General features: G+C 50.9%; 1 protein-coding gene and 1 long non-coding RNA gene across 3 annotated transcripts in view; both read right to left on the bottom strand.

Moving 5' to 3' along the window:
• Positions 1-3,685: 3,685 nt before the first annotated feature.
• On the bottom strand, positions 3,686-7,780 carry LOC136399064 (uncharacterized). The gene is made up of 2 exons (XR_010750096.1): positions 5,749-7,780; positions 3,686-5,538 (listed from the first exon to the last, which is right to left on the bottom strand). It is a non-coding gene; the product is annotated as an uncharacterized lncRNA (long non-coding RNA).
• A 67-nt stretch (positions 7,781-7,847) lies between these two features.
• SLC8A2 (solute carrier family 8 member A2) overlaps positions 7,848-27,331 on the bottom strand; it is a 29,847-nt gene continuing 10,363 nt past the window's right edge. Inside the window, exons 3-10 of one of the 2 annotated variants that reach the window (XM_066373859.1) lie at positions 25,864-26,528; positions 20,411-20,833; positions 16,195-16,298; positions 16,027-16,044; positions 14,647-14,771; positions 14,252-14,351; positions 10,555-10,833; positions 7,848-9,214 (exon numbers count right to left, since the gene is read on the bottom strand). In XM_066373859.1, coding sequence (XP_066229956.1) covers positions 8,838-9,214; positions 10,555-10,833; positions 14,252-14,351; positions 14,647-14,771; positions 16,027-16,044; positions 16,195-16,298; positions 20,411-20,833; positions 25,864-26,528 — 2,091 coding nt within the window. In that variant the 3' untranslated portion in view covers positions 7,848-8,837. The remainder of the gene's footprint in view (positions 9,215-10,554; positions 10,834-14,251; positions 14,352-14,646; positions 14,772-16,026; positions 16,045-16,194; positions 16,299-20,410; positions 20,834-25,863; positions 26,529-27,331) is intronic. The other variant, XM_066373860.1, reaches the window with a different exon arrangement.

Here is a 27,331-nt window from a genome sequence, read left to right on the forward strand (position 1 = left end):
GGTGATGCGGTGGATAGAGTGCTGACCTGACACTGAAGTCTCTGGTTCAAAGCCCTGAGGTCGCTGGTTTGAAGCCCAAAGTCACTGGCTTGAGCAAGAGGTCACTGGCTTCACTAGAGCCACATACCCCTCTGTCAAGGTGCGTGTGAGAAGCAATCAATGAACAAGTAAAATGAAGCAACTACAAGTTGATGCTTCTTATCTCTCTCCTCTCTCTCTTTCTCTCTCAAAAAAAAAAAAGATTTAGCCATCCATCAACAGAAGAATAGATAAGCAAAATGTGGTATATTCATACAGTGGGATATTATTCAGCCATAAAAAGGAATGAAGAATGACCCACATTACCACATGGATGAACCTCAAAAACATTAAGCTCAGCTTGACCAAGTGGTGGTGCAGTTGACAGAGCGTCAGACTGGGATGCGGAAAACCAAGATGAAACCCCGAGGTCACTGGCTTGAGCGTGGGCTCACCTGGCTTGAGCATGGGATCATAGACATGACCCCATGGTTGCTGGCTTGAGCCCAAGGTCACTGGCTTGAATAAGGGGTTACTCACTCTGCTGTAGCCCCCCGGTCAAGGCACATATGAGAAAGCAATCAATGAACAACTAAGGCACTGCAACGAAGAATTGATGCTTCTCATCTCCCTCCCTTTCTGTCTGTCCCTATCTGTCTCTCTCTATGATTCTCTCTCTGTGTCTGTCAAAAAAAGAAAAAAAGAAAAAGAAAATGTTTAAAATGATAAATTTTATGTTAAGCCTATTTTATCACAATTTTTTTTAAAAAGAGGTCAAGGCCCTGGCTGGTTGCTCAGTGGTAGAGCATCGGCCTAGGGTGTGGATGTCCCAGTTCGATTCCTGGTCAAGGCACACAGGAGAAGCAACCATGTTCTTCTCCACCCCTCCCTTTTCTCTCTCTCTATCTCCTCTCTCCTTTCTCTCTCCCACTCCCACTGCCATGGCTCGAAGGGTTTAAGCAAGTTGACCCCAGGTGCTGAGGATGGCTCTGTGGCTTTGCCTCAGGTGCTAGAATAGCTTGGTTGCAGAACAATGGAGCAGTGGCCCCAGATGGGCAGAGCACCACCAGGTAGGGGGCTTGCTGGGTGGATCCTGGTCCATCAGTTGTGGCACATGCGGGAGACTGTCTCTGCCTTCCCGTCTTTCACTTAATTAAAAAAAAAAAGAGAGAGAAGAGTTCAAGATGTAGAGATGAATGGAGCTTGCATTCATTTTTTAAATTTATTCATTTTAGAGAGGAGAGAGACAGAGAGAGAGAGAGAGAGAGAGAGAGAGAGAGAGAGAGAAAGGGGGGAGGAGCAGGAAGCATCAACTCCCACATGTGCTTTGACCAGACAAGTACAGGGTTTCGAACTGGCGACCTCAGCATTCCAGGTCAAGGCTTTATTCACTGCGCCACCACAGGTCAGGCAGAGATGAATGGAAGAGACAGAGGCAGTGGTGGATTAGCTCTAAAGGTGAGGTATAAGACTCCTGTGGCTGCTGTAACAAGTTAGCACCAACTCAGTGGTTTAAAACAAGACAAATCTATTCTCTCTCAGTTCTGGAAGCTACAGGCACAATATCAGTCCCTGTGGGTCGCAATTAGGGGCTGTGCTCCCTCTGGAGGCTCTTGGGGGGGGGGGAAATCTGCTCCCTGCTTCTCTTAGCTCCTGGGGGCTGGGCACTGTCATGGGCACATTACTCCAATCTTCAGGGCCAGGATCTTCAAACCTCTGGTGCAGCTCCACATAGCCTCCTCCTCCTGTCTCTCTCTTATAAGGATCTGCCTGGGTGCATTTAGAGTCAACCCAGATCGTCCAGGATGATCTCCCTATCTCAAGATCTTTAAATGACACAAAATCCTTTTTAGTCATATAAGGTAACAGCCACAGGTTTAGGGGATTAAGACATGGACACCTTTGGGGACACTTATTCAGCTCCAAATGGCCACCAATTCCTCCCCGCCCTCCAGGCACACACTTCATCCCTCAAGAGTTGGTGTCTATTTCCACCCCTGCAATCTTGTGACTTGCTTGACCAACAGAATGTGATGGAAGTGACCCGAGGCCTTGCAGTTTCCACTCTTAGAACCCGCCACTCTGCTTTTAAGAAGTGGTTCTAGCCAACTAAGGGAGGAGGGGGTCTAGCCACAGGGAAAAGTGAAGTGGCCCAGGTCAGAGACAGCACCCCCTGCCGGCCATAAGCCACAGCACCTTGCACATCCCAGCTCCAGGCAACCCCACGTGGAAACCGACAACCCCTGTCAACACACAACATCTTGCAGAAAAAATACACTGTTCTTTAAAACACTAAGTTTCCGGGTGGTTTGTTACTCAGCAACAGATAACTGACAGACATACAGACACACACACACAGTCCCACACAGACACACAAAGCAGTGGGGATACTGACATTTGGGAACAGATAAAGAGAGAAGGAGTAAAGGTACAGATGAGAAAGCAAAGTGGAGAGCGACATGCAGAATTAGGGAGACCGGGTCAAAAAGAGACAGAAACCTTTGGAAACAGAGACAGTGGGAGAATCAGCTGTGCAGAGATAAAATGCAAACAAACTGTCAAGAAAGACGAGGGCTCCGGTCAGCAGCCCAGCTCTCAGCTGACAGCCAGCACCCGAATGCCAGCGGGTGAGCTATCTTGGACATCAGATAACTGTAGCCTTAGCTGACATCTACCTGCAATCCTGAGTTCCCGGGGAGAGAGAATAATAACTTGTCATTTTAATCCATTAAGTTTTAGGGTGGTTTTTGTTATGTAGAAACAGGTACCAAAACAGGATGTTTGAAGGGTCAGGGAAAGGTGGGGGAGGACTAGGAAATGGGGGAGGAGGAAGTCTAGGCTGCAGATTTATTTGGAGGAAACAGGCTTAGGATTTGCAGAGCCATTTAGAAAGAGGAGGCTGAGGAGGTATGGACGTGGACGGCAGAGTTTGGGGAAGGTTAGAGGATCAGGACTGGATTCAGCTGGGGACCTTTTTTAAAAAATACATTTATTTATTTAATTATTTATTTGTTTTTAGATTTTATTTATTCATTTTAGAGAGAGGGGAGAGAGAGAGAGAGAGAGGCAAAGAAAGAGAAGGGGGGGAGGAGCAGAAAGTATCCACTCCCATATGTGCCGTGACCAGGCAAGCCCAGCTTTTCGAACCGGCCACCTCAGCGTTCCAGGTCGACACTTGACCCACTGAGCCACCGCAGGTCAGGCTCAGCTGGGGACATTGATCTTGGAACTGGTGATGCAAAGGTCCTCAGGCTCCTTGGCATGGATTTCAGTGGTGAATTTGTCTGGTACATATAATCTGATTGGTTAGATTTCTGAGCATCACCTCTATGTGTTCCTTCAAACCTTTGGCAGAAGAAGCTGTTCATTGTCCTTCAACACCCAATCTTCCATGTTTCTTTAAAAATCTACAATTTTTAGCCCAGTGACTTAGAATAAAAACAACTTTCTTTTCCTAGATCTTCTGGCAGCTAAGTGTGGCCACGGGATTCAAGTTTGGTAACTGAGATGCAGAAGGACATGATATGGGGAACTCCTGGGTAAAAACTCACGGAGAATGGTGGAGCCTGGACCTCTCCTGTCTCCACCTTCCTGATTGGACAGGGGCCCTGGAGCTGAGCCGTCTGGGACTAGACTAGCTATGTCAGAGCAACAAGACAGAAGAAACCTGTTTTTATTTATTTATTGTCTTCATGAATTAGAGCTGACACACCAAATGTGGACTGTTACACGAGAGAAATAAATTCATCTTATTTAAACCACATTATTTCGGATCCCTGTTATTTACGTCTGTTTATCAGAATATTAATAGGAAGCTTTTACAAGGATTTACAGACAGACACCCTCCCCAGGTTCTGGGAGTTGCAACCTCTTGTCCCTCAGTCTGGGGCTGTTAACACCCCGCCCCCCGCTGCCGGCCCAGGGGTGCTGCACCATCTCTCGCCCGTTTCCCTACCCCCCTGCACCCCTCTCTTCACATTCTTTTTTTAAATTTAAATAATTTATTTATATTTTTAATAGATTTTTAGACAGAAAGAGGAAGACAGAGAGAGAAAGTGAGAGGGAAGCATTCATCTGTTGCTCCACTTAGTTGTGTGCTCACTGGTTGCTTCCTGTAAGTGCCTTGAGCTGGGATCAAACCTGCAACCTCGTCACCAAGGCCTGTTCACATGCCTGTCTTACAGTCGCCTCACTTACCCAGTTCTGTGCCATCTGCTTCCTCCTGGGGTGTTGTTCCAGGGTCCTTGCCCTCACAAGTCCAAACCTGGCCACCACCTCTCGCACCTTACTTGGCATGTGCACCCCACTGTGCTGTGTTCCTGGTGAGTCCAGGGACATTTGGGCCCCTGCAGTATCCTCAGCAGAGCACCAGGTACAGAGCAGGTGCACAATGAGTAACAGGAATCAAAGAATCCCAGGGGCTGGAGGGAGAGACTAGTCCCTCTCATCCAGTTCTCCTAGGGTTTAGTGATCTAGCAAATGGGACTCGGGTGGCAAAGTCATGAGGATGCTGCATTTCTCTACCCTTCTGATGCTGTTCACTCCAGGATGGTGTGTAGAGGGCTGTGTGCGCGCATGTCTGTGTGTGGAGAGAGAATATAGAATAGGAACGTGAACAAGCAAGTTGGGAATACCTGGAATATATAATTATTTTCCATCTGTTGAGCTCTTACTATGTGCCAGATATTATTCTAATATATATATAACTTAATATAACTGTAATAAAAATATATAGAATTTAATACTATAATTCTAATAAATTATATTTTAAGTATGTTAAAATTATATAGTTTTAATAAATTATATATATTAAATTATAATTTAATATAACAGCCCTGTGAAATAGGTAGTCAGCCCCATTATTATTATTGCTCCCATTTTCCAGATGAGGGCACTGAGGCACAAAAAAAATAACTCTTCATGCTGTGCAGCCTCCCATGACAAATCATCTCAATCACTCCCAAGTGGTCTCCCTTGGAGTTCCTGTGTCCAGACGGGAATCCTGGTGCTAGGGGCAGGATGAAGGACATCAGCTGGGTTCCTCATTGCACCCACATCCTAAGCTCTGGGGACACTTGACACTGAAACTGAGGCCTTATTCATCTTTCTGCCACCAGACTCACACATTTTCAGCCTCCATGCCACTGAAGTGTGTCACTGTCCCATTGTGCATCCTAGTTGTTCCACCTTTCTGAGCCTCAGTTTCCTCACCTGTGAATGAGTGTGATTGCTAGGACAGGTGGCAGGTTGAACGAGGCTGTGCCAGGGGAGTCCAGCATAGTGCCTGACATTGCGGGCTCTCTCCCCATAACTTCCGGCTGCTTTTCACGAACTTCAACCCCCCCAGACGTTCTCTTACACCCTTGCGTTCAATGCCCCCTGCTTCACACCTGTCCCCACCTTGGTGGAAAAGCCTGCTTATGCCCCTTCCTCCTCCAGCAACTCCCTCTCCTTCAAGATTCTCCAAAGTGTGGTCAACATGCCCTGACTCAGTTTCCCCACTGCCAGTCCCTCCTCACTCTAGATCAGGCATCCCAAAACTATGGCCCGCGGGCCGCATGCAGCCCCCTGAGGCCATTTATCCGGCCCCCCGCCACACTTCTGGAAGGGGCACCTCTTTCATTGGTGGTCAGTGAGAGGAGCACTGTATGTAGTGGCCCTCCAATGGTCTAAGGGACAGTGAACTGGCCCCCTGTGTAAAAAGTTTGGGGACCCCTGCTCTAGATCAACCTGACTTCTGCCTCCACACCCTCCACTTAACATCTCTCTAGTCAAGTCCTAAATCCCAGAGTCACTTCTCAATCCTCCTCCTCCACCTCCCCGCAGCCTTTGATCCTACACTACAACCTCATTCTAGAAACTTCCTTCTTTTCGTTTCAGGCGCCCCATGTCCCCACCTACTGCTCTGGCAGGTCCCTTTCCATCCACAGGTCTCCCATCTTCCATGTGCCCCTTAGATGTTGGAGCCCCTCAAAGCACAGTTCGTGCCCCTTCTCACACACAGTACACGCTGTCCCTGGGCAGCCCAACTAGCCTCCCGAGGCTTGATGACACCCCATGGCCAAGAAACCTCAACTCCTAAGCACAGCCTCCTCTCCTGGGTTCCCGATGTCCCCTCTCGGACATCTCTGGTTGTCCCATAGGCATCTCGCCCTCAGCATTTACTCAGCTGAATCCAGCATATTCTCTAAGCCTATTCTTCCCACTTACCCCCCTTGCCTCCCCCAGCCCAGAAAAGACCTCGCTTTCTGAAACCTCTCCTCCTCGTCCCTTCCCGCATGGACTCTCCACCTTCCCGGTCCTGGTCTGTACTCCGAGCAGCTGAAGCCAGGAGTCCTAGCTTCAGGAGACTGGTGGGTGGGAGGAGAGTAAGGTGGAGGTTTTCACTCTCTGTCCCCCTTCTGTCCTGGGCGTGGGTGGCCGGTTGGCGGTGCCTGTACTCCTTCCTCTCTTATAGTACAGCTACAGCCTCAACAGTTCGGATAACAGCTCACGCTTTCAAGCTCAGAATCGTAACTGCTCCCTCTACTGCTAGCCCCGGGCACTGCACCTTCCCTCTTTTGTTTTCCTTAACCCTACTCACTCCTTAAATACTCCTTTCATTCAACGCTCCCTGGCTAGGCTTTTTAAGTGCACCATCTCTTTCCTGCCAGGGACCCGATACATTAGCTCTCTAAACCATCACCTTTTCACCATCTTCCTTCCCACCATCCGACTCCAAGACTCCCTTCTCTGCTGTCACAGTCTCCTCTCTGATCTCCCAACCTCCAGTCTCAGAGGTAGCCAGAGAATCGGTTGAAAAGGTAAATCAGATTATATCGATTGCCTGCTGTGCTCCCATCCCCCATTAAAATCCCTTCCAAAGCTCCCCTTTGCTCTTAGGATAAATAACAAGCTCCTTAGCGTGGCTGATTAGGTCTCTTATAATTAGTCCTCTTGAGCTCTCTTCAGTCTCCAAACCCCCATACTCCATTCACCGCTAACCACTTGCACGAAAAAGCCAATAACTCTCAAATCTGAACATCTTTCTGTAGGCTGTGCCCTTTATCTGAAGCACACACACACACACACACACACACACACACACACACACATCCCTCCTCCTCCTATTCCAGCCATTTGAAAAAGTTACTTGCTTTATTCAGGAAACTCCCATCAACCCCAGCTCCTGCTCAGGCAAATTTGAGTTCCCAGGATACCCTATGAAGAGTAATATTGTGCTGCTGACTCCAGAGGCGTGGCTAGAAAACTCCCGGCGAGGTTTGGGGGAGTGGCTAGGGAAAGCTGTGTGGACCTTGAGTGTGGCTGGTGCACGTGGGTGTGTCCTGCAGAGGACTGGGGGCCCTCCCCCGGAAAGAAACACAGATTACCTGGTCTATTTCACAGCTGTGAAAATCTCTGTCAAAGACCTCAGCAGCTCCCTCCTCTTGAATCCCAACTTCTCACGGGAAGGCTGTTTCCCAGGCAGAATTTCAAAGTTTTATGGCAACTTTTACAGAAATCACAAAGAAAAGAGACAGCGACTGGTGCTGATGAGCTCGGCGTAGAGGAGGAGACTGGGTAACAGGTCTGGGATGCCGACGCGTAACAGGACGACAGACGCTAAAAACCCGCGGGAAGCAGGGTGTCATGGGTTTGCAGGGTCATCCTTAGGGTTCCCAAAAGTGGGCAGCACTCCCCACACCCCAAGTATGTCTTATGGGTGGGAAACATCAGTAAGAAAAATGCAGATGGCCTACCAACAGATGGGTGGCCTCCAAAGTTAAAAATGCCCACCCAGACCCCCTGGTCCTGGTCCCACCCTCCCACCCACCCCTGCTCCCCATCAGGCAGAGATGTGGCAGCATTTGCTGGCTTGTAGCATTGGTCTTCTGGAACCCTCGGTCTCCTTTTCGAGGGTCCTGCCCAGGTTGGCTGGCACTGAGGGCGAAATAAGCTTTCTAGATTGTTAGGGGAGATGGCTGGAGTCCTTTTGATTCCTGGCCTCCCCCCCAAAGTTGATTCTCATGGCTGGGGGATTCTGCTGCCCTCTCAAAAGGAAAGTCTGTCACCCCCTTTTCCAAAGACATGCACCCTCCCGCACCCCCACCCCTAAACACACTATATATACACACAACCCCCTCTCTCCAAGGCATGGCTGGGCTCTCAGAGGTAGTGGAGGAGAGTGGGGCGCTGGAATGTGAGAAATTGCAGGTTCCAAGTATGCCCCCCAACTCTAAAACCCCAGACATCTCCCCTCCCTTCTCCAAGCCTCGAGAATTAGTGTCCTCCCAAGGGCCTGAGTGGAGAAATCAGGGAAGGTGGTTCCCCTTTATGCATGCCCCCACCTGTCCTCTCCCCTCCCCTCCCCTGGGGGCTGAACGGAGCTCCCTGAAGTTGGGGAAAGGGCTGAGACCCTTGATATCCTGGGATGGATCAGCCTCCTACAAGGCCCCCAAGGGAGGGCTAAATTCGGAGGTCCTGGGCCACACAGGTCCATCCATGGTGGTGGCAGTGGGGGTCCTCTAGGAAAGTCAAGGCTGGGTGTCTAGGGAGAGGGACAGTAGGTTCTCTAGAGGGTCACTGAGGGAGGTTGTGTGGGGAGGGACCTCGAGGCAGAAATTTCCCCAGGGGTATAGACAGAAATTAAGAGGGATGGGCAGGAGTTGTGGGTAACTGGTAAGAGGACCTGGGGACGCTTCCAAGGGGAAGGGAGGGACAGTGGACAGGGAGATCAATTTCCAGGAGGCAAGGAGGCCGTATCTCTGGAGGCTGGAGAAGCCACGCGCGCAGAGCCGGTGCCACCGTCTCCAGGGGGCGGCCGAGTCTCTGCGGGATCGCTAGAAGCCCCGGATGTGGCAGTAAGCCTCCAGGCTGGCGAAGAGGATGTAGAGGAACCAGAGGCCCAGGAAGAGCGCGGTGGTGGCAAGCTTGGGGCCGCGCGGGCCGCCCAGCTCGCCGCCGATGTGCGGCCGGCGCCGGTACAGCAGCACTGCGATGCCCACGAAGGCGAAGACGGTGAAGAGCGTGACGGAGAAGGCCAGCGTGCCAGTGCGCACCTCGAAGGGGCGGCCCTGCACAGCCCAGTACACGGCGGCCACCGACCAGGCTACGCCCAGGCCCAGGAACACGTTCACCGCGTTGGAGCCGGTCACGTTGCCGATGGACGCGTCCGCGCACTGGTCCTGCAATGCCGCCACCTTGCTGGCGAATGTGTCTGCGGGGGGCGGAGACACGCGCGGGTCAGGAGGGCTCCGTGCGCCGCCCCCAGGTCCTGGCATCCACCTGTCCCGTCGCCTGCTTTCCATAAGACCCACACCATCCCCTTGGCCGAGTGTGGTGCAGGCACCACCCGCTTTCCCTGGAGCCCTGAAAAAGACAGTCATAAGGCCTTGACCCCCACCTAAGAAGCAAAGTTGGTCACCATCCCTATGCCTGCTCTCTACAAGACCAGCTGCCGGATTTTGCTGCCTTATTTCCATGGGACTTACTTCCTGCTTTATATGGGACTTGCCTGCATTCACCGGGATCCATTACCTGCTTTCTATGGAACTTGCTGTCTGCTTTCTATGGGATCTGCTGCTTGCTTTCAGCGGAACTCAGTTTGCTTTCTGTGGGGCTCACTGATTTTTGTGGGACCCACTCTGCATTCTGTGGAGCCTGCGGCCTACGTTCTATGGGACGTGCTGCCCGCTCTCTGTGGAAATCACTGCCTGTTTTCCTCTGGGCCCAACCATCCTGTTGCCACCAAGCTGAACAAAGTGTTAGGCTCCACCCACATGCAACCCCTTCCCTGTCAATTCCCCACTTGGTTTCTGTCAAGCAACGGCCTGGTTACTGAGGCCTCCACCCATTCCTGAACATCTCGCTGATAATTCGGGTCTCTGGTAGGGAGGGCAAGCATCAGAAAACCAACCATTCCCTGACATTGCTTTCCACAGGACCCACCTCCTGCTGCCTTGACGGGACAGCGCCACCTCCTGATGGGTGAACGCACTGATGTGGAAAACAGGTATCAGCCTCCGCACCCACCGGGTCTCCCTACTCCTGTAGGAATTTCTGTCCTGGACACCTGGTTTCTGAGGGACTCTCGCTCGGGTGTATTTGGGAAGAGGGTATTTTAGCCATTGTGTTTCGATGGGACAGAAGCTACAGGCTCTGAAACCCTCGTTTTATTTCTATGGCAACTCCTCCTTCAGCCTCTGGTTCCTATTATGCCCATCAACATAGTTCTATGGAACCTTTCATCTGGTTTCTAGGCAGGAGTGGGGGAGGAGAGGAAAGTGACATCTTGTTTCTATGGAATCCATTGCCTGGATTCTACTATTTGCCACCATCTTAGTTCTGTGGAACACTCCACCTGGTTGCTTTTGGGGAGGATTCCATCACACAGGACCCCGCCTAGTTCCTATATGTCTCACCAGCATATTTCTCTGGGACCCACCACATAAGTTCTGCATGATTCCACCACCGAATTTCTGAAGGGCCTTTCTCTTAGGCATCACTGCCTGGCTTCTCTGAGACCCTACCCCACTAGGTGGTCTCCAGGGGGGTTACCGGGAATAGAAGTGCCCAGGGCCACGAAGACCACGGCGTTGACGGAGTCCTTGAGGCCAACGGTGCAGCCAAAGTGGGAGGCAAGGTCCCCGATGAGGGCGGTGAGCAGACCAATGACCAGGATGCAGACGCCAAAGCAGGCCCAGCCATGGCAGTACTCAGTGGGGGGCACGCAGGCGAACAGCACCTTCCAGAACACCGTCAGGAAGTGCATGACGTAGTCAAAGCACGAAGGCAGCCGCTCCTCCCGGGACCCGTCCTCCTCCTCCTCCTCGTCCCCTGTGGGCACATGACCCAGCTGGGGCACACACCCATGCCTCCTTCCTCACCTGAAGTCCCCATTTTGTTAAACTTCCAGACAGCCAGTCCCATAAAATGAATTGCTTTCCCAGAATCCCATGAAGCTAGGTGTGGCCAGGTCAGCAGTCAAAAACTGTTACTCTATCCCAGAATCTTTTGCAGCTATGTGAATGTATAGGCCCAGGTAAAAACATTTACTTTCCCAGAATCCCTTCAAGTTACAGGAGGCCATATGCCCAGCTAAAAATATCCAGCTTCCCAGGATCCCTTGCTGCTAGGGGTGGACATATCCCTACCTAAAAATATTCCTTTTTCCAGAAGCCTTTACAGCTACTGACAACCATGTAGAAATATTCACCAGTAGAAATATTCTGCAAGTAGAAATAGTCACTTCCTCTCATTCACTGCAGCTAACAGTAGCTACATATACACTTAGCTAAAGTACTCACTTTCCCCGAATCCCTTGCAGGTAGAGAGAGCCATGTACCCAGCTAACATTAGTCACTCTCCCAGAATCCCTTAAGGCTAGCAACAGCCATGTACTCAGATAAAATTGTTCACTTTCCCAAATGTCCTTGCAGCTAATAGCCTCATGTGAAACATTTGCTTTCCCAGAATCCCTTGCAGCAGTGGCCATGTGACCCAGTCTGACAATGAGGCATCAAAGGAGGGTCTCTGGAAAGCTCTCGCTTTCCTGATAGGGGCACTTTGTTGTGGATGTGTTTTCTGAGCTTTGTAAAGGATGCCTCATCAGTAGAGTTGTTATGTCACCTATTGTGACCATATTTGACCCACTTTTGACCTGCAGTGAGTGACTTGTGTAATGGGAAAGCACAAATGACATGTTGCCTACCTTGTCCTAAACTGACAAGCGTAAAGCAGTGAATGAGAAGCAATGAAAACATGAGTGTGCCAAGCAGTACATCTGGAAGTACTGATAAGAGGCACTGTAACCCCTGACCAGTCAGTCAGAATGAGTCAGGGACTAAAAGCCAGGCCAACCACCAAATTATGAAGCCACTTCCCATGGTTCAACCCGATGTCTCCTCAGAATGTCAGCAACAGAGGATACCTGGTGGCAGTGGAGACAATGACAGACTGATAGATGGGGATTCAGGTTATATATTCCTTTCCCACTTTTTTTAGCCACTTGTCTTGTTAAAGAAATAAATGCTTGAATTTGTAAATGCTTAACTAAGTGGTTTGTGTGGTTTTTTGGTTCTGCATGTTACATCTCAATGAATGGGATTTTTGCTGCCACCCCAAGTAACGTGGAATTGGAAATTAAAACTGGAATGCAACAGGCATGCTTCCCCTTCCCGATCCCTTGCTTCCTCTTTCTTTCTGCCTGGAATACAGACTCAACATCTGGATATGCAGCAACTATCTTGCAATCATGAGGGCAAAAACTGAGAAATGGAAAGAGAAAGAGCCTGGGAATTTACTGACATTACTAAGCTGCTGCTAACTATTGCCTTCTGCAGATTTTTTTTTTTCTGTGAGAAAAATACTCTAGAGTGCTTAAGCCACTTGTGGTTGTGTTTTCTGTTGATTGCCACTGAACGCATCCCTAAATGACCACAAGGAGACACAGATAAGGTCAGAGCATAGAAGACACACTCTTCTATTTCCATTTGAAGTCTCAGCTCAGAAGCCTCCTCCTTCAGGAAGCTCTCCCTGACCTGCAAGGGTCAGATACTCTTTCAGCTCCCTGAGGTCCCCAGCCCAGCCCTCCTCACTCTAGGTTGTCACTCTTGTGTGACAGGTCTGCCTCCCCCACTGGACTGTGAGCTCCATGTAGACAGTGCTAGAGATGTCATGGTCATCTCTTTGTCCCCAACAATGTCATGCACAGGGCCAGGGCCAGGGACCCCTAAGAAACAGATGTCGCCTGACCAGGCGGTGGTGCAGTAGATAGAGCGTCGGACTGGGATGCAGAGGACCCAGGTTCGAGACCCCGAGGTCACCAGCTTGAGCGTGGGTTCACCTGGTTTGAGCAAAAGTTCACCAGCTTGGACCCAAGGTCGCTGGCTCAAGCAAGGGGTACTTGGTCTGCTGAAGGCCCATGGTCAAAGCACATATGAGAAAGCAATCAATGAACAACTAAGGTGCTACAACGCAAAACTCATGATTGATGCTTCTCATCTCTCTCTGTTCCTGTCTGTCTGTCCCTATCTATCCCTCTCTCTGACTCTCTCTCTTTTAGGGCTACAATCTGATGTCTCTAGGTCTGTTACCTGGTATTTTTCTATCCCCAAAGCCTGGTTTCTATCTCACCACTGACTAGTTCTTTCTTTCCTTCTTCCCTTCTTCCCTTCCTCCCTCCTTCCCTCCCTCCCAGAGAAAGAGAGAGACAGGGAGAGAGATGAGAAGCATCAATTTGTTGTTCTGGCACTTTAGTTGTTCACTGATTGCTTCTCATACATGCCTTGACCAGAAAAGGTCCAGCCAAGCCAGCGACCTTGGGCTCAAGCCAGTGACCATGGGGTCATGTCGATGATCCCATGCTCAAGCTGGTGACCCCACACGCAAGCCAGCAACCTCGGGTTTTCGAATCTGGGTCCTCAGCATCCCAGGTCAATATTCTATCCACCGCACTGCCACTGGTCAGGCTGACCAATTTCTTTCTAACCACAGTTCCTTGTGTTTTCAGTTCCCACCAGATAGACCTCCCTGAAGAAAACCTGATGCTGTGTAAGGGACAGAAGCCGAGTCCCACTTCAGCCCCTTCTGGATTCCTTGTGGGACTCTGTCTCTGGGTCTCAGTTTCCTCAATCTATATATATCACAAAGGACCAAGTCTATGATCCAAGTGTCATAATGTCTCTGGCCACAGGGGGGCAGTAGGAAGCCATCTGAGGCCGAAAGAGGGTGGAAACAGATAGGGGGAGAGCTGGGTGCTGTGGTGACTGTCTCCATGGCAATAGAGGAGCCCAGGCTCTGTCTAGGAAGGCCATGCCATTTCACCTGTTTCCACCCTCCAATCTCCAGACCCCAAGAGAAACTCTGGGCAGGGACCACCCCTTCCCCACAGCCCTGCCCCTCTGTCTCTGCCCACCTCTCTGCCTGGCCCCCTCTCAGGCTTCTGCAGTTTTCTGACCACATTCTTCATCTCGCAGCCTTCTCTGCATCCCTGTCCCTCCCTGTGATTCTCTGTGCACCTCTTTGTGCGCCTGTCTCTCTCTCTTGTTTGTATCTGTTCCCTATCTTTTCTTTTGTCCTTCTGTATGCTTCTGTCTTTTTGGTTCTCTCTGTCTTCCCTGTTCTTTTTCTTCTCTATACCCCGTCCTTCTCTCTTTGTCTCTCCTTCCCTCTGTCTTTCCATTCATTTCTCTCTGTGTCTCTCTCTGCCTCCCCACCCCTCTCTCTTCTCCCTCTTTCCTTCCTCCCCACTTACCTGCGCTCACCGTAATTGCCTCTAAAAACTGCTCCCTCCACGAATGGGTTCCAATCACCAAAGCCAAGTTTGTTTTCTTGATGAGTTTATCTACCGTGTTCTGGGGACGAAAGGGTGGGGAAGAGATCATCGCCTGTGGTCATCCCAGAGTGCTCCATGAGGGTCGGGGCCCACACCCCATGCTCAGGGGTCCCCAACCTTCTGTACCCCCTTGCTACCAGCAAAAGGGGGAAAGGAGGAGTGTGCTGTCCACATGCTAATGGAGGGACATGGAGGACAGCTTCGGACCCTTGGTTACCCCTCCCTTGAGACCCTCATAGTTGATCCCCTCTTAGACTCTCTTCAAGGAAAAGACTCAAGCAAAACTCCAAGAAAGTGAGGTCCTAGAAAATCACCTTAAAATCATAAGACTCTTCAATGATGACCTCTAGCCGACAGTTTTCCCCAAGGACCGGCTTGCCCATCTCTGCTATCCTTCGAGCCTCCTCCTCCTCTGCTGTCAGCTTCCTGTCCCCATCCCCTGCGGTGTGAGGGATGAGAGTTAGACTCCAGGGAGGCCTACCTAACTGGGCCTGTGATGTCTTCACTATCTGTGTCCTCAGGAAACCTTCCTTGGTGACACCCCTCCAGCCTGCCCCAGCCTCTAGCTGACCGCCATCTTGCCAGCTGGAGCCCCAGCTCCCATGGCTGACCCACGAAGTTCAGTTGGTAGGCTCTGGGATTCATGTGGTGGGAGCCATGTGACCTTCGCAATGCTTTGGCATCTCTGTGCCTCAGTGTTCATATCTATAGAATGGGCACAGTAATAGTACCTACCTTATAGGGTGGTTGTGAGAGTTAAAAGGATTAAAAGTGTTTAGGACAGTGCCTGGCACATGATAAATGCTCAGAAATGTTATTTTCTTTACTGTTATCATCAATATAATCAACATCAGCACCAGCCTGAGGGAAGAGGCCTGGTCTCTACATCCAAGCTCTGAAAATATCCTAAAATATGTTGGAGGGGTGAAGAAAGAGGGGGAGACCCAATTTGGTGCAAATCTTGGACCTAGACTCCTTATTCCTGAATTCAATTATCTCCCTAAAGTATGCTAATTCTTTGCTCCAAGCCCAGCACCAGCCCAACCCTAACTCTCAGAACAAAGCCACCCACCAGCCAGGCACACTCTCAGAAAAGCAAGAAATGACTTCTGTGTCGTGTACTGGGATTTGGGGCCTATTTGTTACAACAGCTTGTATTATTGACCCTGACTATTATAATCTTTAATCCAGCCTTAATCATTACCCCAAACCCCAATTCAACTCTATCTCCAAGCCACTGACCCTAGCAACAACTCTGACTCTAATCTCAGACCCTAGCCTCAATTCTAATCATAATTCCAGAAACCAACTTCCATCTTAACTCTAACCTTGACTCAGTCCCAATCCTAATCTCAAATTCTGACTCCACCCCAGTACTAATCTATCCCAAGCCTGAAGCCCTCTGGCTCCACCATAAACCCAGATTGGATTCTATGATTCACTCTCCTCTCCCAACCTTAACTATAAACAAAACATAATCTTGGCTCTGAACCCCTAGCTGTAACCCCAAACTCAACTGGCCCTACTAACTCTAAGGCCAGCTCCAACCCTCACCCAGCCCCAAATCTACCTTGATCTCACCCTCAACCTGCCTCAAACCTGACCTGGAAGGATAGCTGAGGCCATGACTCACCCCTGAGACACCCTCTCCAGTGTCCCCTCTCTAGTTAAAGCCAGGAGGTAACTCTACTCACCTTGATTGAGCAGTAGAGCTGGGGAGAGACAGACAGAGAGAAAGTGAGATCACTTCCCTGGGAAGCTCAGATCCATGAGTTTGAAGGAGCCCCCACAACTGATCCCCTAAGGGTCCCATACCCTGAACCTCTTACCTCTCCCACAGCCCACCCCACCTCACCCCTCACCTGAAATCCCTCGCTTAAGCCACTGTGGCTGACCCAGCTCGATGAAGAAATTATCCTTCTTCTCGTATTCCTCATCATCAACTATCTTCACCTGAAGAGTTTTCCTGAGAGGGTGGAAGCAGGACATCCAGCATAAGGTCTCTCCCCTGAACCACCAGATAACATATCTCTTAGCTCCCCAGTTTCTTGAGCACCCACTCCATCCCAGGTTCTGTAGTCCCATTTTATTTTTAATGATCGAGCAAGAGACAGACAGACAGGGAGAGAGATGAGAAGCATCAACTTGTAGTGCATCATCTTAGTTGTTCATTGGTTGCTTCTCATATGTGCCTTGACGGGGGGCTCCAGCTGAGCTAGTGACCCCTTGCTCAAGCCAGCGGCCTTGGGCTTCAAGCCAGCCACTATAGGATCATGTCGATGAGCCCACGCTCAAGCCAGTGACCTCAGGGTTTCGAACCTGGGACCTCAGCACCTACTTCATCCTGCGTTTTATAATCTCATCTAATCCTCACAACCATCCTTGGAGGAAAGCTCTCTTTCTTATTATTCCCCATTTGACAGAAACAAGCCCAGAAACAGCTGAAGAAGCTGAGGTTTATTAAATAGCAACCTGAGGGATTCTGATAAAACCAAAGTTGGGTTGGATCCTTGTTCGCTCAAGACATCCACACAGCTCCTATCTCACCCAGGACCAAAGCCAAGTCCACGCCACCTGGTCCTTGTTCCTTTTCCGGCCTCCTGCCCTCCCCCTGGCTCCCTCATTCTGGCTACACTGGCCTCCTCACTGTTCCTGAACAACCAGGCCTGTTCATGCCTCATGGCCTTTACACGGCTGTTCCTTCCACCGAGAACACTTTCCTCCATGCTCACTTCCTTACTTTCTTAGTTCCCAAACTCTGCCCTTTTTTCCAGTGAGGCCTCCTCCCACCACCTTCTTGAATATTGACATCCAGCCCTGTTCCACCCCAGCACCCCACCCCTTCCCTGCTCCATATAAATACACCATCTACTATATTTATTTTGTTTATTCTTTGCCATTTGCCTCCTTGCACCAAAATTCCAGTTCCGCCAAGGCAGTGATCTTTGTTCACTTATGTTCTCTGCTGGATCCCCAATGCCTAGAGCAGTGTCTGGCACACAGTGCACGTTCCATAAACATTTGTTAACTTGAACCTTTCAGCCCAAGATACCACCAGCTTCCTGTCCTCTGTCCTGGCCACATTTGGAGGGTTAACTGAGGGCTAATTGATATTCACAGCATCCCTGCTACTATGGTAACCAGGGGGTAGCAGGGGAGGAATAGCCAAAAGTTATCCCCCCCACTTCAAGCAGACAACCCACCCTCCTTAGTGACAAAGACCCAAAACCTAAGAAAGCCCCCCCCACTCTGCCACTGGTAGCACTTTCAGCTGCGAGAACCACAAGGCCCAGCCCCAGAACCCAGAAACACAAACACCCAGCCCACACAGTCACTCAGCAGAGGAAGCAGAGCCAATCATGCCGCCCACCTCCGCACACCATCGCCGCACAGCCATTCCCTGTGCAGTGGCAAAACTGCAGGGACCAGATGCCCGTTAGCAGGACGCCCCCACACAGCCTGGTGGCATGGCCAACCTGCAGACCCTCCTGTGGAATCATGCAGACTCTCCTCCCGTAGATCTCGCTCCTTAAACCTTTTCGTGTCTGTTTACTTCCTTCCATGTCTCTCTCTGCATCTCGGTCTCTTTTAATCTTTCTCTGTCTCTCTGCCCATCTCTCAGCTTCTCTATGTCTTTATCTCTCTGTCTCTCTGAATCTGGCTCTGACCCTCTCTGTCTCAGTCTCTCCCAGCTCTCTGCCTTTCGTTATCTGTTCTTTCCCCATCTGGGTTTCTTAGGATCCATAGAATGGAATAGCGAAGATGACAATTCAAGCAAAAGGGTCTCATAGTCACTCAGCAGACCGATCTCAACATACAACTGCACAGGTCACAGTGACACCCATGAAAAGACAGACACACACAAGATGGTCAGGTGGGGACATATGCCTACCTCCACCCTCACCCTCTCCGGCTCTCAGGATATTTTAAACTGTCTGTGGGTGGAAAGAAAGGCCAACCCCCACCTCAGGAGTGGACTTGGAGCTGTCCGCGGTGCTGAAACACCGAGGGAAGGAGCGGTGTCTGCTGAGACAAGCTCCTTACAGACCCTGACACATGCAGACAACTGCCGACAGGGTGGCAGGCTGACAGGGTGATACACACACACTGTTGAAGCTCACCCTTTTGCAGACACGCCATGACCCACTGCCACGCAGTGACTGAAATGCAGTGACACGCACACCAACTGGCGCCCTGACCGGTGTGCCTTCAGGGCACCCAGAAGGGGACACCCAATTGGTAAGAGACAGCAAGAGGGACTAGAGCTAGACAAGGGCAGGACTTCTTGAGATCAGAGAAAGAAGCCTTCTTCCCCAGACTAACATTCCAGCACCCTCATGCCGGCCCTGCCCTCCATGTTTCCTGGAAACTCCACTCTCTCGCTTGTTGCAGCCTAGATCTCAGACCCATTTTCTTTTTCATGCTGCTTCCTGTTGTCTCTCTCTGACCCAAACTCTTTTATTCTCTTTGTCGCTTTACAAGGACCTTTCCTTTGAGTCTCATTGAGTTTCTCTATCAGAATATCTCTCTTCATCTTCCCTGCCGTCTCTCTCCCTTCAGTCTTCCTCCATCTCAGTCTCTCCCTCCCTCTCTCCATGTATTTCTGTCCGTTTCCTTCTCCCTTTGTCTCTATCTCTACAGTTCTATCTTTCATCTCTCCCCCACTCTCTCTTTTCTGTTTCCCTCTCTGTTACTCTGGCTCCCCTATCTCTATGTCTTTCTCCAGGTCTTTTCTCTCTCTGGGTGTCTGTCTGTCTGTCTCTTGCATTCTCTCCCCTCCATGGCTGCTGCTCTCAGGCCCCATTCAAGTTCTCAACCCAAGCCAGAGAGAACGGTGGAAAGGTATGGAGAATACGTTACTGAAATATAACCTGAGACAGAGAGCTAGATACTGGGGACAGAGATCCAGAGATTAACAGAGACCCAGAGGGAGACTGCCGGGAGTGAGACACAGAGATGGGAAGGGAGAGATGGAAAGACGGAGAGCAGAGAGCGGTGAGAAGCTGGGCAGAGGCCAAGGCAGGAGGCTGGAGGGGGGGGGAGGAGCGCAGTGGGAACACTGTTTGGTGGGAGGAGCGTGGGCGGCAGGAGGAGGGAGACAGACGGGTGTGCGGGGGCGGCGGAAGGGAGCGGGCAAAGAGGGGGAGGCACCCACTGCATCCAGGCAAGCGGGTGGGGGAGGTGAGGCTGCAGGCACACTCAGGGGAGACTTGGGCATCTATGTAAGGCGGTGGCCGGTGTGTCGGCATGACAACAGCGCTGACTGTGTTCCAGTGTGTGTGTGTGTCTGGGACTTTGTATATTGCTAGTGTATGTGTGTAGGTTATGTCTGTGAATGTGTCTACAGATGTATGCATGTGTATCCAGCCCACATTCCCCGACTCCAACTTCCCAAATCTCAGCCTTCCAGTTTCCCCAGACTCTGCCACCATCTTCTCAGGCCCCATATTCCCGCTCAGTCTTTCCCCAAAGCTCGCCGACATTTCCCTTAGGTTTATTTCCCCAGGTTCTTTCTCCTACCACAAGCCCCGCCCTGTCTCCTTATGGCCCGCCCTCTTCCGTTTGTGTCCCTTCCCAGGTCCCACCCATTAGGCTCTTTCTCCATTCTACACACTTGCCCTCCTCAACAGGACCCTCCCTTCGTCGCCTTCTTAGACCGCACTCCATTTCCACCAGCTACCAATTAGGCCCTCCACACTCCTCTGGCCAGGCTCTTATCCTACTCTCCTCTCACCTCTCTCTTCACTTGACCCTTCCTTCTAAGAGTCCCACCCTGCTTTCCCCAAACCAGCCAAGTTTCCCTAGGCCCCGCCCACGCCTCATCCCATCACGCTGGCCACACCCCATCACTCCTATCTCTTTTCTCCTCTTTCCAGTCCCGCCGGGCCTCTGGGCCTGGTCTACCCTCCCGGATCTTTCCATTTCACCTGCGCACTCAGGCCCCACCCATTTATAGGCCACGCCCACCTCAAGATTACGCCTACGCGTCAGACCTTCCCCTTATCCCTTCCCAGGCACGGCCCCGCCCCCTCTAGTAGGCCCTGCCCCCTCTCCCCGGCCAGCGGCCGGTGCTCTCACATGGTCTCGTCATCGCCGAACTCTAGCTCGCCGCACGCGTCCTCGTAGTGCACACCGCCACCGCGCGCAGTGCCGTCCACCGTGCGGTAGGGGATACGCACAGTGCCGCGCGCGCCCGAGCTGCGCACGACGCGCACGTCCACGGTGCCCATGCACTCGCTCACGTGCAGCAGGCGGTCCTGGAAGGAGAAGATGCCCGCGTGGTCGTCGTCCAGGATGGTAACGGTGGCTAGCAGCGGCGCCACCAGCCGCCCTTTGGGCCTCCCGCCTCCGTCGGGCTCGAACATGCCCTGTGCATCGCCCACGCGTAGGTTCAGCAGCCGCACGAAGAAGTGCTCGTCCTCCTCGAAGATGTCGTCGTCGATGATGCCGATGCGCAGCTCCTTCTGCGTCTCGCCTGGCTTGAATACCAGCGTGCCTTCGCTGCAGCGGAGGAGCGGGAAAGAAAGGGGTGAAAGGCAGGCGGGCAACGGCTGGGGGGGGGGCCAGGGGAGTCAGGACAGGCTTCTGGTAGGAGGGGTCGGTGCCACGGGACAACTCACAAGTAGGAGAGTGGACAGGCATTAAGCAGATAATGCTGAGGGAGTCAGGGTGGGCGTCGAGCGGGGGAAGGAATGCAGAAGGGGAGCAAGACAGAGTTGGTCCTTCCCACTGTGGAACCCATGAGGATTAGGAGGGCCAGCATTATACAGAAAATGATGAGGGTGAGATCAGGGCGGGCTTCCTGGGGGAGGCGGGAGGCTTTAGTGGGCAGGAGTTCTCCAGGCAGAGGGAACAGGACATGCAGAGTCCCAAGGTGAAAAGGGAATCTGCAGGGTTCCATAGTCACAAGTCTCAAACCTTAATGTGCACACGAATCCCGTGGGGGATCCTGTTAAAATGCAGATTGTGGTTCAGTAGTTGCAGGTCTTAAAACTCTGTATTTCTAGCTAGCTCCCAAGGAATGCAGATGGTCCTGGTAAATGGACCACACTTGGAGTAGAAATGATGTCAGGCCCAAAACTGACCTTGTTACACTTCTGACAAACCCTTCTTTGTTCCCAGGAAATCCCAAGAGAATGAACACACTCCTAAACTTGGCATCATTCATTCCTTCAACAAACACTCCCTGAGCCCCTGCTCTGTGCCCTGTGCGGGTTGCTGCTGGGGACACAGTCATGAACGGACTCTGTCTTCATGGGGCTCAGCCTCATGGCAGAGCCATTAAACAGTGACAATTACACATGTAATGATTTCATTACAGTTGACTCATTCAACAAATATTTATTGAGCACCAGGCACTGTTCTAAGTGTTGGGGAAACAGCAGTAAAACCAGGTCAGAGGAGAGTCCTTGCCCTGGTGGAGCTTCTGTTCTACTGCAGGAGATGAATAATAAACATAAGACGCGGGGTGAAGGACAGTGCTATGGAGAAAAATAGAGGGACGGGGAGAGAATGCGGAGAGGTTGCTGGGTTAGGGTGGTCAGGGAAAGCTTTGCTGAGCAAAGACCTGAGGGAGGGGGCCAAGTGGAGGATATCTGGGGAAGGAAGAGTATTCATGTTAAAGGGAACAGTCAGTGCAAATGTCCTGAGGCAGGGGTGGGCCTGGAGTGTCTGAGGAACAGTGGAAAGGTCAGTGTGGCTGCAGTGGAGAGAGCAAAGGAGAGAGGGTGGGAGATGATGTCACAGAGGGAACGGGCAGATGGCAGGCCTTGAAGGGCCCAGTGAGGACTTTGGCGACTCCAAGTGAGATGGAAAGAATGAGAGGCCTCTGAGCAGAGGGGGAACATGAGCTGGGTCAGGTTTAAAAGAGTGTCAGCTGGGTAAGGCTCTGAAGCACACATAAGATGCTCTGTAATGGGGTGGGGGAGGGAATGGGGCAGTAACATTAGTCAGGATGAAACTTTGAGGGGACAGGGAAATGAGCTCTTCTGGCAGGGCTATAGACAGCAAAGTGACTGGGGTGTTAGTGCATCTTGAAAATCTAGTTTCCCTCCCAACCCCTCCCATCATGCACATCAGGGGCTCAGCTCTGGTTCTGAAATGCGCTATATGATCGATAAGTGTTCACTATCATTACTCCGCTTTCATAAGAAAGGGGTCCTGGGCTCCAGTTATCTAAGAGAAGCCCAGCTCTGGGGTACAGGCAGAGGGACCCCAGGTTCTGGCAAAGAGATGACAAGATCTGGAGTGGAGGAATAAGGGCTCCCTGTGGCCAAGCCCACTGTCCACAAGAACACTGGCCATGGTCACTAAGGCACCCAGCGGGGGTAGGGGCGACAACCTGCTCCAAGCTGGACTAGGCCCCTGTGCCAGCTGTTTGATCGTGGGCAGTTAAAATTCTGCAGCCTTCTGAGCCTTAGTTTCCTTCTCTGTAAAATACCTCATGGTGGTGTTATAAGGATTGAGTTAATACAGAAAAAGCACTCAACAAAAGCTAGCTAGTAAAATTTGCACATTAATATTGTAATTTTAGAATCTTAAAGTTGTGGGATGTTAGAAATGTAAACTTACCAACACACAACAAGCGTTGGCAAGGATGTGGAGAAAAGGGAACCCTCCCGCACTGCTGGTGGGAATGCAAATTAGTGCAGCCACTGTGGAATACAGTATGGCGATTCCTCAAAAAATTAAAAAAAAATAGAACGACCTGATGACCCAGTAATTCCATTTCTGGGTATTTATCTGAAGAAATCTGAAACACTAATTTGAAAAAACATGTATCCCTATGTTCACTGCAGCACTATGCATAGTAGACAAGATATGGAAGCAACCTAAGTACCTGCCCATCAGGAGATAAGTGGGTAAAGAAGATGTGGTCCATACATACAATGGAATCTTATCCACTAAAAAAATAAATAAATCTCACCATTTGCAACAACATGAATGGACCTAGAGGGTATTATGCTGAGTGAAATTAGAGAAAGACAAATACCATATGATTTCACTTATATGTGGAATCTAAAAACAACAGAAACAGATTCATAGATACAGGGAACAAATTGATGGTTGCCAGAGGGGGGGAGGGATTGAAAAAGGGTGAAGAGAGTAAGAAGTACAGATTGGTAGTCATGGGGATCTAAAGTACAGCACAGAGAATATATTCCATAATATTGTCATGATTATGCATGGTGCCAGGTGCTAATAGACTTATTGGGGGGAATCACTTCATAAGTTCTATACATGTCTAACCACTATGATGTATACCTGAAACTAATACAATATTGAATGTCAACTGTAATTGAAAAATAAAATTTAAAAAAAAAAAAAAAGAAATGTACGCCTTGGCCGGTTGGCTCAGTGGTAGAGCGTCGGCCTGGCGTGCAGGAATCCCAGGTTCAATTCCCGGCCAGGGCACATAGGAGAAGCGCCCATCTGCTTCTCCACCCTTCCCCCTCTCCTTCCTCTCTGTCTCTCTCTTCCCCTCCCGCAGCCGCAGCCAAGGCTCCACTGGAGCAAAAGATAGCCCGGGCGCTGGGGATGGCTCCTTGGCCTCTGCCCCAGGCGCTAGAGTGGCTCTGGTCACGACAGAGCGACGCCCAGGATGGGCAGAGCATCACCCCCTGGTGGGCGTGCCGGGTGGATCCCGGTTGGGTGCATGCAGGAGTCTGTCTGACTGCCTCCCCATTTCCAGCTTCGGAAAAATACAAAAAAAAAAAAAGAAATGTAAACTTAAGGGATAGTAGAATGTGATAATTTTAGCACCATCTTTATCAAGCATCACTAGTAAGGGTACAGAGGAGGACACAGCCTCACTTCCATGAGTTCCTGGCCAAAGCTCATCACCTGAATCTTGCCACCAGGAGTCATTAGACAAACCCAAACTGAGGACTGTTCCAGTAATGAGCTTATCTTCAAAAGTGTCGGGGTCACAGAAGTCATGGAAAGGCTGAGGGACTGATCTAGGATGAAGGAGACTAAGAGACATGACAATCAGACACAAGTGGAAGTGGGTGGGATAGGAAGAGGGGGAAGGAGTGAAAACACAGCCATAAGGGACATTTCGGGGACAAGTGGGGAAATGCAAACATGGACTGTACATTGCACGATAATATTGATTCAGTATTAAATGTCTTGAGTGTGACAAGCGCTTGTGGTCATGTAGGAGAATGTTACTATTCTTAGCAGTATTTATGAGTGCAGGGTCATGCTGTCTGCAACTCACATATAGTGCCACAACTATTAATAATATTATATATTAAAGCAAGAGTCTGACTGCAATCAGGACAGAACACGAACAGTTCGTGAATCTGGGTCAGGGACTGGCTGTTGTGTGATGACAGGACCAAAGATCTTTGAACACTTCAGGGGGCAGATGAAAGGGAGGTGTGGCAGATGACAGCAGGTGGGACCTGTGAAAATCTCAGCCACCAACACTGTCTTGTCCTCTGCTTTACTTTTCTTCACAGCTTGTACCACTTGCTGACATTTTTATGTATTCAGCATATACTTCCTAATGACCTGTCTTTCCCACAGGAATGTTGACTCCGTTAGGGCAGGGACTTATGTGTTTCACGCACAGCTGGTCTCCACTGCCCTGATCCATTTCTGACACATAGTAGACACAGGATAAGTGTTGTTATTATAGGAAACTGTGGGAGACTTGCACATCAGTTAACAAATTATACTGTAAAGCTACAATTCTGAAAAGAGTGTGGCACAGACAGAAGAATTAAAAATAAAGAATTTTGTGGGCTACATGGACAGAAGCTATTTCGTTGACTGTTTCATGTGGAGCAACTAAAAAAAAAGCAGCTGGCACCTGGTAGGTGCCCAGTACGCATTGCTGAATGAGGGAAGATCACAAGTCTACTCAAAATGGGGGGGGGGGATGAGGAGAGGGCAGTGAGACTCAGTAAGGTGCAAATGATGGGTTGCTTTATGGTGGAGCCAAAGACCTGGGGACAATTTTTGCATCTTCACTCTCCTCATCCTATTTAATTTTTCCAGGTAGCATTTATACCACCTGATGATTTTTATGTTTAATAGTTTACAGCCTCATTGTAACTGGAGGGTAGGGACCATAGATGTCTTGTTCACCATGATGTACCCATGGCATAAGGATAGGTGCTCAATAAACATTTTCACTGCGGTAATGGTGTGTGTGTGTGTGTGGGGGGGGGTACTTGTTCTACCAGGTAAGGATGATTATAATGGAGCTACAGTATTAACAGCATGGAGTCAGGCACAAGCACCCACAGGTATATAATGAACAAGGTAGGGACAGCCTGTGGACAGTGGCCACTCATGCTCTCTTGTCCAGCAGTGTGTGCCAAATGCCTGGATCAGCGTCCAGCACAAAGTAGGCTCTCAAAGAGTAAGCGAGTGAGTGAATGAATGGATCCCAGGACTGCCCATAGCAGAGTGAGGACAGGCACCAGAAGTCGCTGAGAGACACATGAGCCTGGAGGCTGCTGGACGGCGGAGCCCACGGCCTGCGAACGGCCAGCCCTCCTCCCCTCCCCGGCACCCACCTGTACTCATAGTCGGAGCCGGCCTTGGCGGAGCCGTCCTCCGTGCGGTAGTCCACGTAGAAGGTGCTGTTGCCCTCGCCGCCCTGGCAGGTGACGGACAGCAGCACGGAGCCGCAGTTCTCCAGGCAGTGGTAGAGGCTGGGCTCGAAGAAGATGCGGCTGGCGCCGTCGTCCTCGTCCTCGCCGGGGCCGTCGGCCGGGGAGGCCCGGCGCGACGCGTCCACCGCGTGTCGCCGCAGCACATTGCCCGCGCCGGTCATCAGCCGCGTGGCCTGGATGCGGTAGAAGGCACGGCTCTTCTGTTGGTGCAGCAGCGCGTAGTAGTTGGCGATGCCCACCAGCTGCTCCAGGTCCTTGTCCGGGTGCTTCTGCTTGAGGTCCTTGAGGATCTGGATGACCTCACGGCGGCTGGCGTCCAGCTCGCGGGCCTCGGCGGGGCAGGGGCCCAGGCCGCCCACTTCGCCCGGCACCTCGGCGCCCACGAACGTGCCGTCCAGCTCGATGCTCTTGGGTGGGTCGCCCTCGGCGCCGATGATGATGCCGCTGCGCGGGTCGGTACGGTAGCGCTTGTACACGTACTTGTAGAAGAGCAGCCGCTTGTCGGCCATCCAGGCGAACACCACGCACACCGGGAAGAAGACGAGGGTCAGCAGCGCCTCCCACACCTGCGGGCGGCCGCGGGTCAGGACCGCCGCTCCGCCAGGGGGCGCGCTCGCAGCCTCCCGCCGGCTCTCGGCGCCTGTCTCCCCGTGCCTGGGTCCCTGAGCTCAGCAGGTGCTCTCTGTTCTGCATCTCTCCTCATCTCTCCCCATCTCCGATTCCCATCTCGGACTCCTGTCTCTGCCTCTCTCTTTGTCTCTCTCTCTATTCCGCTCTTGTCTCTGTTCATCTCTCCCTCCCCCATTTCTCTCGGTCTCCTTTCCTCCATCTCTCCCTCCCTCTCTTTTTACCTCTCTCTTGATTTTTGTTTCTGTTCCTCTCTGTCTCTCTCCATTTATTTCTGTCTCTGTCTTCAGAGAGACAAGTAATTCAAATGTTACTTTTCTCGTTAAAGATAAGGAAGAAAAGATTAACGAGTATTTACTATTAGATGGCTCCAGAGATATCTTTAAAATGAGTCTGGTAGGTAAGGTCTCTTTTCAGGTATCTCTCTCTCCCTCTCTTTTTATCTCTCTCTTGGCTCTTTTCTCTATTAGTCTCTGTCTCTCCCCATCTCTCTGTCTAGGTCTTGGTCTCTCTCTCCCTGTCTCTGTCTCATTTTCTGTGTCAGTTGGTTTTTTATCCTTCCTCCTGTCTGTTTTCCTTTCTTGTTGCCTCTTGTTGACATGTTTACATGGTTTTTAATATACTTTGTATTCCCTTGTGAGATTCTTTGAAGTTTCTCTCTCTCTGCCCCCCCCCCCCCCCCGCTCCCGGTCTCCTCATTCATCCACATTTCTCACGCTGAGAACCATACCCAGCTGCCCAA

The sequence above is a fragment of the Saccopteryx leptura genome, chromosome 3, assembly GCF_036850995.1.
Source record: "Saccopteryx leptura isolate mSacLep1 chromosome 3, mSacLep1_pri_phased_curated, whole genome shotgun sequence".
In the NCBI taxonomy this organism is placed as follows: domain Eukaryota; kingdom Metazoa; phylum Chordata; class Mammalia; order Chiroptera; family Emballonuridae; genus Saccopteryx; species Saccopteryx leptura.